At 42.7% G+C, this 16729-nt stretch overlaps 1 protein-coding gene across 2 annotated transcripts in view; it reads left to right on the forward strand.

Annotated features, from left to right (window-relative positions):
* Positions 1 to 602: 602 nt before the first annotated feature.
* Positions 603 to 16729, forward strand: part of SLC45A2 (solute carrier family 45 member 2) — a 34190-nt gene continuing 18063 nt past the window's right edge. Inside the window, exons 1-2 of one of the 2 annotated variants that reach the window (XM_019814042.2) lie at positions 603 to 1122; positions 3675 to 3851. In XM_019814042.2, coding sequence (XP_019669601.1) covers positions 738 to 1122; positions 3675 to 3851 — 562 coding nt within the window. In that variant the 5' untranslated portion in view covers positions 603 to 737. The remainder of the gene's footprint in view (positions 1123 to 3674; positions 3852 to 16729) is intronic. The other variant, NM_001127661.1, reaches the window with a different exon arrangement.

A 16729-nucleotide genomic window follows, 5' to 3' on the forward strand; every position in this document is an offset into this window, starting at 1 on the left:
TTAGCAAATATTTGTTGAGGACCTACTAGGTGCCAGGTATCATGGTATACCTGGGGATTACCATAATGACAGAAATGGACCTGATCACTGCTCTTAAAGGGATCAAAGACTAACAGAAGAAATAGAATAAACACAGAATTATCTAGTTGGAAAATGTATTAAATGCAATGAAGGGAAACATCACAGTGCTGAGACAGGCTAGAGATTGGAGAAAGAGTGCAGCCTCTCACGGCTGTAAGTCTAGTTAGCTGATTCTTGAGGTGTGTGTGCAGAAACTTGTGTTCAGGAAAATACAGAATATTTATATCTAGACAAAGTTTAGAAGAAGATATTGATGTATTTATTCATGTTTTGACTTACGACCTGCATAATACAGCTTCATTGTCTCAAAGCTGTGCATGTGATTGTGTGTAAGAGTGTGTGTGTATAGATACATGTGTGTGACAGAAACGGAGAGAACAGAAAGAACAGAGAAGGAAAGATTGCTTTAGACAAACATTCTAAGGAGCCAGAGGGCTCACAGCAGCTAATCTGCCTCATGCTTTCCTGACCCCACCCCCTTCCTTCTCATCATAACTTGTGATCTTAGAAGCATGAAAGAATTTGAGCCCCTCCCCCAGCTTGACCGTCTCAGTTGGCAGTTCAGTCAGGCTCCATGTCAAATCCGGCTTGGGGCAGAAACCTGAGGGCCACACAGAAGGTGGTGGGCTTGCAGGCAGTTTCCTCACCCCGTGGCCATGGGCGGCAACATCGGGCAGCTTGGCAGTCGCACCTACGAGTCCCTAGCTGACGATGAGCCCTTGGACCCTGAGGAGCCCCCCAAAAGACCCACGGGCAATCTCATCATGCACAGCATGGCCATGCTTGGCCGGGAGTTTTGCTACGCAGTGGAGGCGGCCTACGTGACCCCAGTCCTGCTCAGCGTGGGGCTGCCCAAGAGTCTGTACAGCATGGTGTGGCTCCTCAGCCCCATCCTGGGATTTCTGCTGCAACCCGTGGTGGGATCAGCCAGCGACCACTGCCGGGCCAGGTGGGGCCGGCGGAGACCATACATCCTCACCCTGGTCATCATGATGCTCTTGGGCATGACTCTGTACCTCAACGGGGACGCTGTGGTAGCAGGTCAGTGCACTGCACAGGCGGGCAGGCAGGGGAAAGGGGCCCATTATGCAACTCAATAGGAGTAGAATTCGGATTTCTTTATGTGACATTTCATTGGAAACTGGTTAAACTGATGATCTCTCCTAGGTTAAAATAAACTTCCACCTTGGAAGGACCCAAATTCTGTGGTTGGGGAGTCTTCATTTTTAGGAGCATCAGGATCCATTGCTGTTGTTGTTTCATTGTTGTGAGGATTGCAAAGTAGGAATAATTTTTTATCTGTTTTATCAAATGAAATATTTTTACATATTTATTAATTGCAGTGTTCTTTGAACTTCGGCTTTAGTTAGTACTTTGTTGAATTAACCGTTTGCCAAATGACTCCATAAATACTAATAATAAATTACCTGTATGTCTAAATAAGGGCTAATTTTCTTCATAGCTTTAGGGAGAGTCTTTTAGTGGGTGCAGGGCATCAGCCTGTCAGCGCAAGGGCACAGTTTTGCACTGCAAATGCTGGACCAAAAAACCCCTGATGGTGAGCACTTTTTCTTGCCATTAATCAGCCACCAATTAATCAGTAATTGGTGGTAGTACATAAAAAGTACTTCATTTCATTGAATAAAGAATCGTTAAAAATAATACACATTTTTCGGCCATTAACTCTCAGGCTAGCAGAATGGATTATAATGAGGCAGGATAATCAGTTATCATTTGTGTGTATTTTTTATTTTATATCATTTATTTATTTTTTTAAATATTTTTTAAATTTTTTTTAAATTTTTTTAACGTTTATTCATTTTTGAGACAGAGAGAGAGAGACAGAGCATGAACGGGGGAGGGTCAGAGGCAGGGAGACACAGAATCTGAAACAGGCTCCAGGCTCTGAGCTGTCAGCACAGAGCCCGACGCGGGGCTGGAACTCACGGACCACAAGATCATGACCTGAGCCGAAGTCGGCCGCTTAACCGACTGAGCCACCCAGATGCCCCTTGTATGTATTTTTTAAATAATTTTTTAATGTTTATTTAGTTTTGAGAGAGAGAGAGAGAGAGAGAGAGAGAGAGAGAGAGAGAGACAGAATCTGAAGCAGGCTCCAGGCTCTGAGCTGTCACCACAGAGCCCGATGTGGGGCTTGAACCCTTGAGCTATGAGATTATGACCTGAGCTGAAGTTGGACACTTAACTGACAAAGCCACCCAGGCACCCATCATTTGTATATATTTAAAAGCGGGCATAACTACATAAATTTGATTTATTTCTGCAAAGTATTTACAAAAACCCCTGGTAAGTATGGTTTCCCCTAGGGAGGAGTACTAAAGGAACTTGGAGGTAAAAAGTGGAGTATAAGCTTATTTCCCACTTATTTTTATACTGTAGTTTGTTTTTTTAATGTGCATAAGTTACACATTGTTCTCAAGTGAAACTGAAAGCAAGGGAACATTTTTGTTTTCTCTAATAGGAGATAGGGTGAATGAATTCTGGCACGTCCACAGAGTGAATATTATTCGGCTGTTAAAAACTGTGCAGTTGCTCTCCGTTAAGTGAAATACAAAGATACGAGGAGAGTTGGTTATAAATGAACGTGTCCAACATGATCCCATTAGTGCTCCTCAAAATGTGGTCCTCAGACCCAGGGCATCAGCATCCAGGGGCTGTTAGAGATGCAAATGCCCAGCCCCACCTCAGACCTACTGGAGAAGACAGAGCCTACTGGAAGACAGAGCCTGATACTCTGTTGTGTTTTTAAAAATTTTTTTTTTTTAATGTTTATTCTTGAGAGAGAGAGAGGGAGAGAGAGAGAGCAGGGGAGGGGCAGAAAGCGAGGGAGACACAGAATCTGAAGCAGGCTCCAGGCTCTGAGCTGCCAGCCCAGAGCCCGACTCAGGGCTTGAACTCATAGACCGTGAGATCATGACCTGAGCCAAAGTCAGACATTTAACTGACTGAGCCACCCAGGTACGCCTCTGATTATCTGTTTTAACGAGTTGTCCAAGTGATGATTAAGGATGCTACAGTTTGAGGAGTACTGCATTAGGGCACCTGTATACACCGTTTCCTGTATGTCTGTAAGTGCATAAAGGGATATCTGAAGAATGACCATCAGTAGGGGCTGGGACGAAGCATTTCCCCCAGCTTTTCTACATCACTGAAATGGTTTACGATAAACATGTATAATTTTTTACACAACTTTTTAAAAAGAGATATGACATAACTTGGTGCTTTTTAGTATATTCCCAGGGTTGTGCAACCATCACCACTATCTAGTTGCACCACATTTTCATCACCCCGGAAAGAAACCTAGCAACCATTAGCAGTCACTCCGCATCCCCTCCCCCTGACCAGGTGTAAGCAACCCCTCAATCTACTTTCTGTCTCTATAGACCTGCCCTTTCTGGCATTCACTTGTGTAATTTTGAAAACCTGAGAAAATGGTAAAGCTATGTTTATTTGGAAAAAACACAAAATGAAAGCAAAGGAAGGTAATTTGATGACAGGACATTTTATTGGAAACAAAAATGCAAATCATCCTAACTCTGGATTTAGGTGATGTATGTTTCTTTCCTTTTTAGCTTTGATTGCTGATCCAAGGAGGAGGCTGATTTGGGCCATAACCATCACCATGATAGGCGTAGTTCTCTTTGATTTTGCTGCTGACTTCATTGATGGGCCCATTAAAGCCTACTTATTTGATGTCTGTTCCCATGAGGATAAGGAGAGGGGCCTCCACTACCATGCCCTCTTCACAGGTAAGGAATGTTCCAGAAAGTCTTTCCTTAAGTTCCCCAGACAGGGAGGCACTTCCTCTGATGCCATCCAGTGTCTATGGATGTCAGAGTTTTTGAATGAATGGATCTGTTGATGGAATGCTCCCATCACGCGGGCTCTGTGTTTCAGTGCATTTCTCTAGACAAATCAGCTTGTGACTAGGCTATGGAGTTTTTGCAAAGGAAGTTTACGTAAGAGCTTTCTGAAGAGTCATTTGTGGAGACATTTACAACTGCAGTGAAAAGAGGCCTTGTGCACTTTGCTTTTTGGTGTTTTTTTGTTTGTTTTGTTTGTTTGTTTTTTGTTTTTAAATCACTAAGGTGGAATCAGCATTACCTAAGAGCTTGTTAAAAATGCAGCTTCCTGGGCCTCTCTTCCAGTTATTTTGATTCAGTGGGTTTGAGGTGGGGCCCAGAAGTCTACATTTTTAATAAGTATCCTGGATGATTCTGTGGCAAGTGACTTAACAACCACATTTTAAAACAAAAATAGAAACAAACCAAGCAAATGAAAAAATCCCACATGTCCTAGAGATTTCTTAGTTATATAAACAGTTGGCATTTCCTCAACCTCCTGCTTTGAAAAAGGCCATGCCCGAGGGACAATGGGGGGCTCTCTTCAATTCTTGGGGCTATTGGCAGGCTCCTTTGGTTGCTGTTGAGTCATTCATTTACAGCAATGCTAGCAACGTTCAATATCCATTTATAGAACACCAGTCAGGACTGTTCTAGGACTGGGAAGTGGAGGGGGTCATACATGAAATTACAACATGATCCTGTCCTGGGAGTGTTTTTATATCTAGGGGTGGGGCTCTGTCAGTCCACCCTTTTTGATGTCTTTATGGCCCAGCCGATATATTTATTTCATATTTTGATATGTTCTGTCTCCATTCATGGCCAGGTAGATCCCATAAGAAGCAGGATCTTGAGTTTTGTTCAGTTTATTTTCCACAGCCAAGAGCAGTGCTTGCCCATTGAAGCCACTGGCTCAATATTTGATGTTCGAGCAAACATCTAGATGGTGAACTCTGGAAGAAAGGGGGCTGCACAGCCAAGAGAGTAGCTCCTCCTTGCTTTAGGGAAGATGGAGGAGCCAGAGTCCTGCCCATCTGTCAGTGGCCCCTGACCACACTAGCCTGCAGCTAAAAGGTCCCACAAGAGAGATTCAAACTGCATTCTCCTAACTTAAACCCCATAATTCCTTCTGCTTGATCATAATTTGCTGAAATTAATTACAACAGTGGGAGACTCTTGGGCTTTCCAACCTGACACATTGAGAGTTTTACTGCTCTCAAGTACTGTGGGCAATGTGGCCACCCTTTCCCAGCAACCCCCCCACCCCCCCCGCCCCGGCTTATGTCCCTGTTAGTCTTGGCTAAACGGTCTCTGCTTTGTTGTCTCGTATATTAGAAGATTGAATTTGGTCCTTGGGGAACTTTTCAAAGGCTAACACATGGTAGTATTTCTATAAATCTGAGAAAATATCTTGGCATTTTCTGTCAATATTAGTGTATGGTGGTCTCAGCAAATATGGTATAATTTTCATATTACCTTGGTTCAGGCTCCCACTCCGTCTTGTCTGAGCTTTAGCACTTTTCCCTTAACTATCTATCTAGCCTCTAATCTCTTCTGATTCCAATTGAAACAAAACACAGCCTCCAGATTTATACTCCTAAAAGCAAACTATGACCAGGGCACTCTCCTGTTCCATCACCTGGAGTGACTCCCATTTGCCTGCTGGGTAAAGAACAAATTCCTAGACAGGATTCAAGACTCCCCATAATCTGTTTCCATCCTACTCTTCAAGCTTTACTTCTCATTACTTCCTCCACATTTTCTGTGCTTTGAATAATTTCCCAACATGCTCCTAGGGGCAGAGGCCAGCTCTGTTTTACTCACTGCATCCATCACACCTTCAATACAGCCTGGCACATCATATGTGCTCAAAATAAATATTAATGGGACAAACAAAAGAGGCTGTCCTTTCTGTTCCAACTTCTGGGTCTTTCCTCATGCCCAAATTCCCTTACCCCTTTCTCCATTTGGAAATCAAAGCTGCATGGAAACTTTTCACCCCCTTCCCAGGGAGAAGACCCCCTGTCTTCTAAGTTGCAGTCAAACAACTTCTAACTTGGTCAGGGACCCCACGCAAAAATTGATCAAAGCAAAAGTATCAAGTAGATGAACATAGAGGTGTGAATGAGGTGGGTAACTTCGGCAGGAAGAGATGGTAAGATAACAGTTCATCTCATACATATCCTGAACTTCATTGCCCTTGGGGCCCGTGTCATCTGCTTGAGCTGCCATAACAGAATACCACAGATTGGGTGCTTAAACAACAGAAATTATGTTCTCACACTTCTGAAGGCTGGAAGTCCAAGAACAAGGTGACAGCAGGCTTGGTTTCTGGTGAGACCTCTCTTCTTGGTCTGTACCTGGCCATCTTCTCACTCTGTCCTCACACAGCCTTTCCTCTGTGCATGCATTCCTGGTGTCTCTTCCTCTTCTTACAAGGACACCAGTCCTATTGGTTATGGCCCCACCCTATGACCTCATGTAACCTTAATTACTTCCTTACAGTCCTTATCTCCAAATATAGTCACATTGGGGCCTAGGATTTTGACATATGTCTCTTTTAAGGTAGAAAGCAAAGCTTTCCTAAAACTCACACCGACTTTTGCTTGTTTCTCATTGGACAGAATTAGGCCACAGAATTAGGATATTGGGAAAGTGAGGGTTTAGGGCAGGGATGGGAGAGTCGGATCCTCTCTATTTGGGTTCTATTTGCCAGGAGGAAAGGTAATTATTTTCAAAAAGGCCAAAGCTGGTAGATATCACATAGAATATAAGCACAATTGAGTATTAGCCTAATGAGAAAAATTAAAGACCAAGACTATTGCAAGAAAGAGCTTTCAAAGCCCAATCTATTAAGGAATAATTGACAGGTAATTATATTTTAAAGTTATACTTCAGTTCACAATTTTACCTGACCACATTTATTATAGTACTGTTCACAGTCTTCCCTGTATTATAATTAAGTGTGTATTTATCTTTCTCTTTTACAAGATTTTGTAAAATACAAGATTTGTAAAAACATGAGTGTTTTCTTCCCCATGGCTTCTAACCTATTGCATCATTGACAGCAGGTACTTAGAAATGTTAGTTACATAAAAGGAGACTTTTATAACACTTAAGTTTCATGCAGTTTTACATCAGGTTGAACTGCGTGGCAAATTGCATCAATCAGATGAATATGCTCATTTAATCACCTTGCTTTGTCTCCTGACCAACACTGAACTCTGAATCCCAGACAACTGTCTCCAGTTATAGGGGGACCCTTGAGAGTGTGTGGATAGCTCAAAGCAAGTTTTTTTTTTCCTATTAGAAAAATTAGCTTAAAACATCTTCCTCTTCTAAAACAGTACAGTAAAGTCTCACCTCATTTAAAACTTAGATTCTAGAAGTCCATGCCTAAGTGATAATCACAGAGAGTCTACATTATTCATGAATATCTCTCAGATCACACATAAATACAGTATACCTTTTTGCCTTGTTTGTATGCACAGACCTGCATAGTGACGGATATACATATAAATATATCTGCAGAAACATCTGCTCTTTAATGTTTACTGCTGGACATGGGCTCAAAGAAAGAGGTAGAAGATAGGGTCACCTGTATTATTTAGAATGTTTTTCTTTTCTCTCTCCTCCCCTCTCCCCCCCCTTTTTTTTTTCTGAGAGAGAAAGAGAGAGTGGGCAGGGGAAGGGAAGAGGGAGAGGAAGGGAAAGAATCTTAAGCAGGCTCCACACTCATCGCATAGCCGGACATGGAGCTTGATCTCACGACTGTGAGACCATGACCTGAGCTGAAATCAATAGTCAGATGCTGAACCGACTGAGCCACCCAGGTGTCCCAACTCCCCTTCTTTTCAAAGTGTGAATAGTAACTGTCAATGCTCAGTTAAAGATGAATGTGCGACCCCACCGTAGTGTCCTTGCTCTGAATGGAAGACCACATTGGAAAATGGAGTGAAAAATAACAGTACATTATCATACTTCTCTGTCTTTGCATACAGGCCAGATCTCCTGAATGTACATGAACCTGGCAAAGAGATATCTAAAGCATACTCCTTGCATCAGGCATTTTATGATAAAGGCCTGTTCAGTGTCAGAGCCCATTTTGATTTTCATTCACCCAAGGAATTCAATCATCTGAGTAAATTGAAATCCTTCTTATTTATTTCAGAGCTATTTATTTCATTTTAGCCTAGGCCCAACAATTCCAAGTGCTTTGCAAAAAATGTCAAAGGGTTTCTTGCCAAAATATTTCCCAGCATATTTCTGACTTCTTTTTTTTTTTTTTTTTTTTTTTTTTTAAGAAAAGACTCTACTGACTCCCAGGGGAACATTTTAGTTCCCCAGCTTCTTCTCTCTCTTATATTTAAAGGTAACTAAACCTACTCTCCCTCCATCCCTGACATATGTGGTGTATTTCATAGACACACCCTTGTCTTGCTACCCCATGCCTTCACCTCCGGGTGCATCTGGGCCTGCAGAACTCACATTCACGAGTAAAGAATTCCTTCTTTGTGCCAGAATGCTTCTAACTGAGCACAAACCTGCTAAGTTGAACCTAAGGCCTTGCTACCATTAGCAGTTGGCTCTATCCAGCAGGGGGTGGCCAGGGCAAAGCATGATGGGAAAGGTTGTCCCGTTTCAAATCCTGGCCCCTTTTCTTAACTGCTGAGTGCCTTTAGTATTTCTGAACTTTTGTTTCCTCACAGGGTTGTGAATCTTCACACAATGTTAGTTATTAATATCCTGCCAAATGCCCAGAGCAAGGAATCATTTAAAAGGATCAAACACCAAATGTCTGTGTTTAGTTCATTTTTTTCTGTTTCCACTGGGCTTGTAGAACCCATCAAAGTTTTTTTGTGGTGACTCGGAGAGGAACTTGCCCCCAGGTACATCATTGCAAGAAGATTGGGTAGCTTGTGGAGCACAACCTCTTTTAATTTTTCTAGCTTTTTAATATCTCAGGTTACAAATGCTCTGGTTAAGAGTAATTAAGGACTAAGAAAAGACTATTAAAAATGAAGTTTAGACGTGGGCTCCTATGAGCAAATCTTTCACACAAGTGGAAAAGATGCTGTGTTTCATGTTAAAGTCTGTTTGAATGGTTTCTCCTTGAGTAATTGCCGCATGAATGGTTTTCTTGTGTCAACTGGGTTCCCTTTGAAGTTTCTGTCACTCGTGGACTTTCACATCTCCTCAGTCACTTAGCTTAGGAAGGATGTGGCTAGAGGGTAAGCCAAGGACACAGGAATTTCAGCTTTGTGGGCAACATGGATGATTCAGAGCAAAACAATTAATGTCTCCAAATTGCCATTTCTTTTCCATTCAAGTGTGAGCAATATACGTCTCAAAGAATCTCAAAGGCAGATTAAAGAAACACCTGAGGGGATTTTTCCTTGGCTCTGTCCTCTCCTTGAAAGCTCTTCCCCCAGATACCAAATCAACTTGGCTCGTTGGCAAGTTGGTCACATGACCCCTCCTCTGTGATGTGTTTATCATTACGTGACTATATTATTTATTCATTTGTTTATTGTGTATATTATGCTTCTGTACCTGACCTATATAAGCTTCCTGAGAGCAGGAACATTATCTTTCCTATTCGTTGCTATAGCAACAGTCTTTAGAATATTCCTGGAATATGCTCAAGAACTATTGGTGGGACAAATATTGTATTTTAGCATCCTCATTGTACCTTTGAGGAAGCTGTGTTACTAAGAGGTAAAGTGATTAGTCCAAGGTCACGCAGCTAGGTAGCAGTAGACTAGAGCAGGGGCAAAAGCCCTACCAACCTACCAACCAACTAAATCATCAGCCAACTAAAAATATGGTTTATGTTTTTGTCCAGGCTCCCCTAAAAGCTGACCCCAGAGAAAGTTTGTATGCAGAGTTTACTTGGGAAAGGATTCCAGAGAGTGAGAATGAGGGAGTGGTGCAGTGGAACAGACCAAAGAATACAAGAAGCATTCAGAGTTGGCCTTTGCTCTAGGTGACTGTCCATCTCACCAAGACCCTCTTAGGAGCCTAATGTAGTTCATCTCAGAACTTTCTCTTTGAGGGGATCAAGAAGGGGGATTAATCCATTGGCTCCAGTCTCTACTGGCCAACGGTGGTCCCACGGGTGTGAACCTCACTTGTGTGAGTGCTGACCCCGACCTGAGTGTGGGTCCAGATGCACCTGAAAAAAGGTGGTCAAAACTGGTTTGGAACTGGCCACTGCAGTAGCTGTTGGAGAAAGGGGGGGTTGCTGAGAAGACCGGCTGTATTGTACATGGGCTGTCCCTTTCAGTTCATGACATCTAGTCCTGAGCTTATTCTCTCTAGCATAAGTGCTTCATGCTACTCAGTCGACATTGGAAGGGTTAAAGCATTTTGCAAAGTGCTCAGTGATTTATGGTAAAATGAACACTTATAGTACTTATAGTAAAATGAGCTGTTGCAACCCAGAACTAAAATATTAATTCTGCAGAGTTAAAGAAAACTCAGGGTAATCACAAATGGCTCCAGACCCCGGCCAATTAATTACTTGACCTTGCAGTCATTTCTAATCCTTAAGAAAAGAAACAAGAGTCAGGATTTATGTGTCATGTCAGGAAATGAGAAGTTTCAGGAATCTTATCTGAACTACAGTAGCAATGGTTATGCATATGCTCAAATCAAGAAATTTGCTTCTGGGAAAATGGTGAGATAGTTAAAGTGAATATGCCTTTATGTGAGCCTTATTGCATTAGACATACTAGTACATATCAGTAGCTTTCAGCACAAACACAAATTGCATTTGACCTCTGGCAAACACACTACTCCAGTTCTCTGCATTTATTTAATTGTGGAGAAGAATATGATTTTGGCACTGCTTTACTGCAAATCTTTTTGCCTACAGCATAGCTTATGCCCAATAATGGAAAGCATTGGATAAATCTTTATGTCGCAAATGGGTGGGATCCTAAACCCCAAACTTAATTTAATTGCTCCTTTGTTGAGCCCCATCACCACAGGATGGTGGAAATTTAGTCTCAGTTTGGAATGTTCTCCCATCCCTTTACCCAAAGGTTGCATCAAAGTCCTGGGGACTTAGAGTGCAAGGGCTTGAGGGCATAGAGTCCCTGGGTTTCAATGTCATCTGCTCACCCTGGCATTTCCTGAGATGTCCATTGTCCCACCACATCTCGGCCAAGCTGAAGTGGTCACAATGGAGTCATCTCTTCTCATCTGTAAGGCCCCTGCAGAACCACAGGGTTCTCAGCCCCCTCTGCCATTCTGCTCTTCCCACACCAGGCCAGGGTGAGGTGAACTCTGGGAGCTGCAAACTCTGTGTTTTGCTTTCCTCCTCTCTAAAATAGAGATAAAAATACAGCTGATCAATTATTCGTGGGTTGTTACTTACAAATTCGCTCACTAAAATTTCTTTGTAACATCAAAAGCAATACTGTTAGCTCATTGCCAGTCATTTGCAAACAAGTGCAGAGTGTAGGAGGGCAATTTGAATCACCCACAGCCTCATGCCCAGTTGAGGTAGGTCCAGGTAGCACTCTGCCTTCTTGTTTGGTTTTCATTCTGTAAACAATTGTCCTTTAGTGGTGTATTTGGTACCAAATTGTTAGCGTGTGTGTGTGTGTGTGTGTGTGTGTGTGTGTGTGTAATTTCATTGCTTAAGATGGTCCCCGATGTAGTGCTCAAGTGCCGTCCGGGCTTCAAAAGTGCAGGAACATTGTGATGTGCCTTGTGGAGACAATATGTGTGTTAAGTTTTGTTCAGGCATGAGTTATAGTTCTGTTGCCCATGGGCTCAGTGCTAATGAAGCAACGATATATACTAAATATCTTTAAATGGAAGCACACCGTGTGCCTAAATGGAAAAGCACTGTGTTGTTCACTTGTTGAAGATGTGACTAGAAGTTTGCAGTAACTTAACCCCGTATTTCTCCTCAGAGGAGTCATTTGCTACTTGCTAATTCAGTGTTTGGGGTGACTTTCAAGAACACAGCTACCACTAATAATAAGAATATATTGCAGGGCCACCTGGGTGACTCAGTTGATTGAGTGTCCAACTCTTGATCTTGGCTCTGGTCATGATCTTATCATTGGAGAGATTGAGCTCCATGTCGGGCTCTGTGCTGACAATGCAGAGCCTGCTTGGGATGCTCTCTCTCCCTCTCTCTCTCTGCCCCTTCCCTGCTCTCTCTCTCTCTCTCTCTCTCTCTCTCTCTCTCAAAATAAATAAATAAATAAACTTTAAAAATTAATATGCTGAAGTACTTTCCTGAAAGGTTGTTGTGAGGATTGGATGAGCCAATATAAGTTAAGCACTTGGAATAGAGACTGACACGGTAAACACTTCTATCTAGACCCACCACAAGCCATTTCTTCCTCGAGGTCTTATTGCCTCCCTGGGGTCTACCCAGGGCATGAGGCGTTGGTCCCTTCTGTTCTGGGATGCCCCTAGACATTTGGGGGTGGTTCTACCTACACCCCCCCCCCCACCTCCCACCCACCCCCAATACCAGCTAGACCCTAGGAAAGAGGAGCAAAACCACTGCCTTAGGAATTCACCGGTATATGTGCACCCAGCATGAATGCCTTGCTCTTAAATCCCATTTTCTACTGAATCTTCCTTCTATGTGTTTGGAGCCTAAGGGCTTTTGAAACTCAGAAGCAAGAAGACAGATTCTTGTTTCTGTGCCTTCCGCTTTCATGTCCTTCCCCCAAAGCAATGAGGTATTGCGGCTCAGCTTGAATGTGAAGAAGGGCCCAAAGGGACAAAGATATAAGGAAATACCCCAGGACCACAGGTAGTGGTGGGTGGATGGAAACAGTGGTCAACACTTTAAATGTTATCTCACCATCTTTTAGAAGAAAAGTTGCCTTGTGAATCTAAAGAAATGTCAAGCTGCTTGTGTCTTCTCTCTTTGACCAGAGTATATGTGTCTGTTTGATTTTCCTTGTACTTTCAGCGTCCAAGAGGGCAGTTCACGTTTGTCTTATTCATTGCTGTGTCCCCAGTGCTTAGCACAGTTCCTGGAGAGTAGATGCTCCATCAATTTTTTTTTTCAACGTTTATTTTATTTTTGGGACAGAGAGAGACAGAGCATGAATGGGGGAGGGGCAGAGAGAGAGGGAGACACAGAATCTGAAACAGGCTCCAGGCTCCGAGCCATCAGCCCAGAGCCTGACGCGGGGCTCGAACTCACAGACCACGAGATCGTGACCTGGCTGAAGTCGGACGCTTAACCGACTGTGCCACCCAGGCGCCCCAATGCTCCATCAATTTTTATTGATAAACAAATAGGTCTGAGGACACACACACACACACACAGTAACTGGTACTTATGGTAATTCTCCAGGATTAGTGTGTATATATTGGGGGAAGGTAGGAACCATATACCTAATTAAACACTTTCATGGCTATTTTCTTAGCATATAGAATAGAGTCAAAATCACTCTCTTGTGAACACCATGGAAATGGGCGGCGGTGGGGGGGGGGTTTAGTCTGATCTCTTGCTGAAGTGAAGTAGCTGGCAGCACACTGTTAGCTCTCTTGACTTAAGCTATTTTGCCAGCAGAGTATGGATTGTTAAGCCACACCCCTGAAGCAGAGAGACAGCTACAGGTACATAGCAGATGTGGAGTTTGTCTCAGATAGATTCTCTAGAACTGAAACTCCCCCGAATTACCCATTTTACCTATTATAGTTGCAAACTAAAGAAAAACAACCCTATTTCAGTGTGTTTGGATTTCTTCCAGGATGAGCCATTGTTGGAGTTACATCGTAAGTTATGAAATGCAACATCTATCTGTCAAGCCGTTCGTTCTTCTGAGGTTGGCTATGGTCTGAGTTTGCAACATGGCCTGGCTATGTGAAGGAGCCAGCTAGATCATTTATGGGCTCTTCTTTGTAAAGGCCTGTTATCTGACATCAGCAGACGTCCTGTGGATGTTTCATCTTATGGTCTGGCCAATAGCCTGATGATTAATTCCAGGGCCCCAATGAGAGTGATGTTGGAAGAGAGATAAATGCAGTCTGGATGTAGATGTGGGAGTTGTTATTGGCCTTTGTTGCAGCTAAGATGATGGGGCTTTGTCTTGAGACTATCTCTGAAGATAAAATCCTTAGCTTAAGCAAAAGCAGCAGAAAGGAAAGCCTTCCATGAATTCCTACAGCCCTCTTCTGGCCCTTATCATATCGGAGGGTGTGAATAGATAAAATTTAAATGTTTCCATCCAGAGTTTTAATATGGTGTCTATGGAATAATTACCCAATGGCCCACTATTCCTTCACAGGGCATATTTTGTTGTAACATTTACAACATCCCCAATAGCTTTGGGAAAAACAAAACAGTTTTGCCTGTTTTGTTTTCCTCCCCTCCCTAAGAGGATTAGAAATTCTCCAAGGTCCTTGAAGCAGGTGTCAAAATTTTGCTTGACCAATTCGTGAGGGAACTGACAGGAAAGACATAAAGAACAGTTCCCCCAAGTTCTTGCACAGTGTGTATGTGTGTGTGTGTGTGTGTGTGTGCACATGTGTGTGTGTGATTAGCAAAAGAAAAAGTGGTAGGTTAGATATAAATCTGATTAGCCTTCTACAAGTCAGTAAAACTATAAGTCCTCTGTAATATTTTTGTTACAAGTATGTTTGTAACTCGTCTATTAGGCTATAAAAACATAATACAAATCATAGAACCCTAATAATGTCTGCAAATTAACCTCAACTTTATAGAACTACACATCATTGTGCGTTGTCAGTTTTAGACTGTTGGTCAAATATCCTGTAACAACAAAGAACTGTTGTTACAATTTCCCAAGAATGTCAGATAAGGGTGGACCAGGTTGGTTGGAAACTGCTCAAAAGAATCCAGGATCTCAGGCCGTACCCTTGAAGCTTTAAAATCAGAATCTGTGCTATAGATTGAATGACTCCATGTATACGCTAAAAACCTAATACCCGATGTGATGTTATCAGGAGGTGGAGTGATTAGGTCATGAGGCCTCATTCATGGAATTAGAGCTCTTAAAAAGAGCCCCGATAAAGTTACCTTACCACTTATGCCAAGTGGGATCGCAGTAAGAAGACAGCCATCAACAAGAAGCATTGCATCACCAGACACCCAGTCTGCAGACGCCACGGTTGTAAACTTCCCAAACAACAAAAGTGTGAGAAGGAAATCTCTGCTGCTCATAAACCACACAGCTTCTGGTATTTTTGTGCTAGCAGCCCAAACAGACCAAGACAATCTGCAATTTAATAAGACATCCGTGTGATCCAGGCACACCTTAAAGTTTAAGAAGCATGGCTCTAGACTGATACTTTGTAAATCAGGCACTTGCCACTGTTACTTTTTCCAGGTTTGGGATACATCTTTTTTCCACAATACTTGCCGCTTTCTGCCACACTGGGTCAGCGCTAGGCCCAAGTCAGCCCCCAGAATGATCCCTGGATTCTAATCACTGGGCCTCGATGACCAAGTCCTTGCAGCCAGCCCTACGCAGCTTGTCACCCGAAGGCAGTAACTGTCTTCTCCCACTTATGGGGAAGGGTTTGGAATTAGGGTTTCTGTAGCAAGTCTACAGGGCACTCATTTTTGGGCCCTTGTTCTACCACTGTATGTACTAATCATTTACATAGTGTTGTCGTGTTAGCCCTCACAAAACTCATACATGGAGGCCTCACGACCCCCACTTCTCAGAGAAGTGCCCAAGATCACATGACTAGAAAGCACACAGATGCAAATTGAAATCAGGGAAAATTCCAAACCCCTTCTGTCCATGCTGTCTCTGGTCACTTAACCACTGTAGCCTGTGGCTTTCAGATCGAATTCAACCAGATGAATTCCAAACATCCTCCCACCTCTAAAATCTTTGAATCCATTAATATATTGAACTCTTATGAACTTCATTGCTAATTAAGAGGAATCCTATAAAAATTATTAATAATCAAAAATAATCAATAAAGATATTTGGGGTGTCTGGGTGGCTCAGTTGGTTAGGCATCTTTTTTGGTTCAGGTCATGATCTCACAGTTCATGAGTTCAAGCTCCACGTCGGGCTCTGTGCTGGAAGCTTAGAGCCTGGAGCCCACTTTGAGTTCTGTGTCTCCCTCTCTTTCTCTGCCCCTCCCCTGCTTACACTCTGTCTCTCTCTCACTCAAAAATAAATAAACATTAAAAAAAAATTTTTAAATAAAAAAAATCAACATTATCTTGGTACCAGTAGCTAAGCCCTGGTTATTAACAAACTCTTCGAGACTTCTCTATCATATTTGAATACCCAGGTCACAGTTTTAGCATCATTTATTACTGTTTTTTAATACTGTAGTTTATTTTTTATTTTTTAAATTTATTGTCAAGTTAGCTAACATACAGTATATACAGGGTGCTCTTGGTTTTAGGGTGGATTCCTGTAATTCATGGCTTACATACAACACCCAGTGCTCATCCCAACAAGTGACCTCCTCAACTACAGGTTTTTTGTTTTTTGTTTTTTGTTGTTTTTTTTTTTAATTTTTTTTTCAACGTTTATTTATTTTTGGGACAGAGAGAGACAGAGCATGAATGGGGGAGGGGCAGAGAGAGAGGGAGACACAGAATCGGAAACAGGCTCCAGGCTCTGAGCCATCAGCCCAGAGCCCGACGCGGGGCTCGAACTCACGGACCGCGAGATCGTGACCTGGCTGAAGTCGGACGCTTAACCGACTGCGCCACCCAGGCGCCCCGTTTTTTGTTTTTTTTAAGTAGCTGTTTACTGGGGCATCTGGGTGGCTCAGTCGGTTGAGTGTCCAACTTCAGCTCAGGTCAT

This window comes from Felis catus, chromosome A1 (assembly GCF_018350175.1).
Source record: "Felis catus isolate Fca126 chromosome A1, F.catus_Fca126_mat1.0, whole genome shotgun sequence".
Lineage (NCBI taxonomy): Eukaryota > Metazoa > Chordata > Mammalia > Carnivora > Felidae > Felis > Felis catus.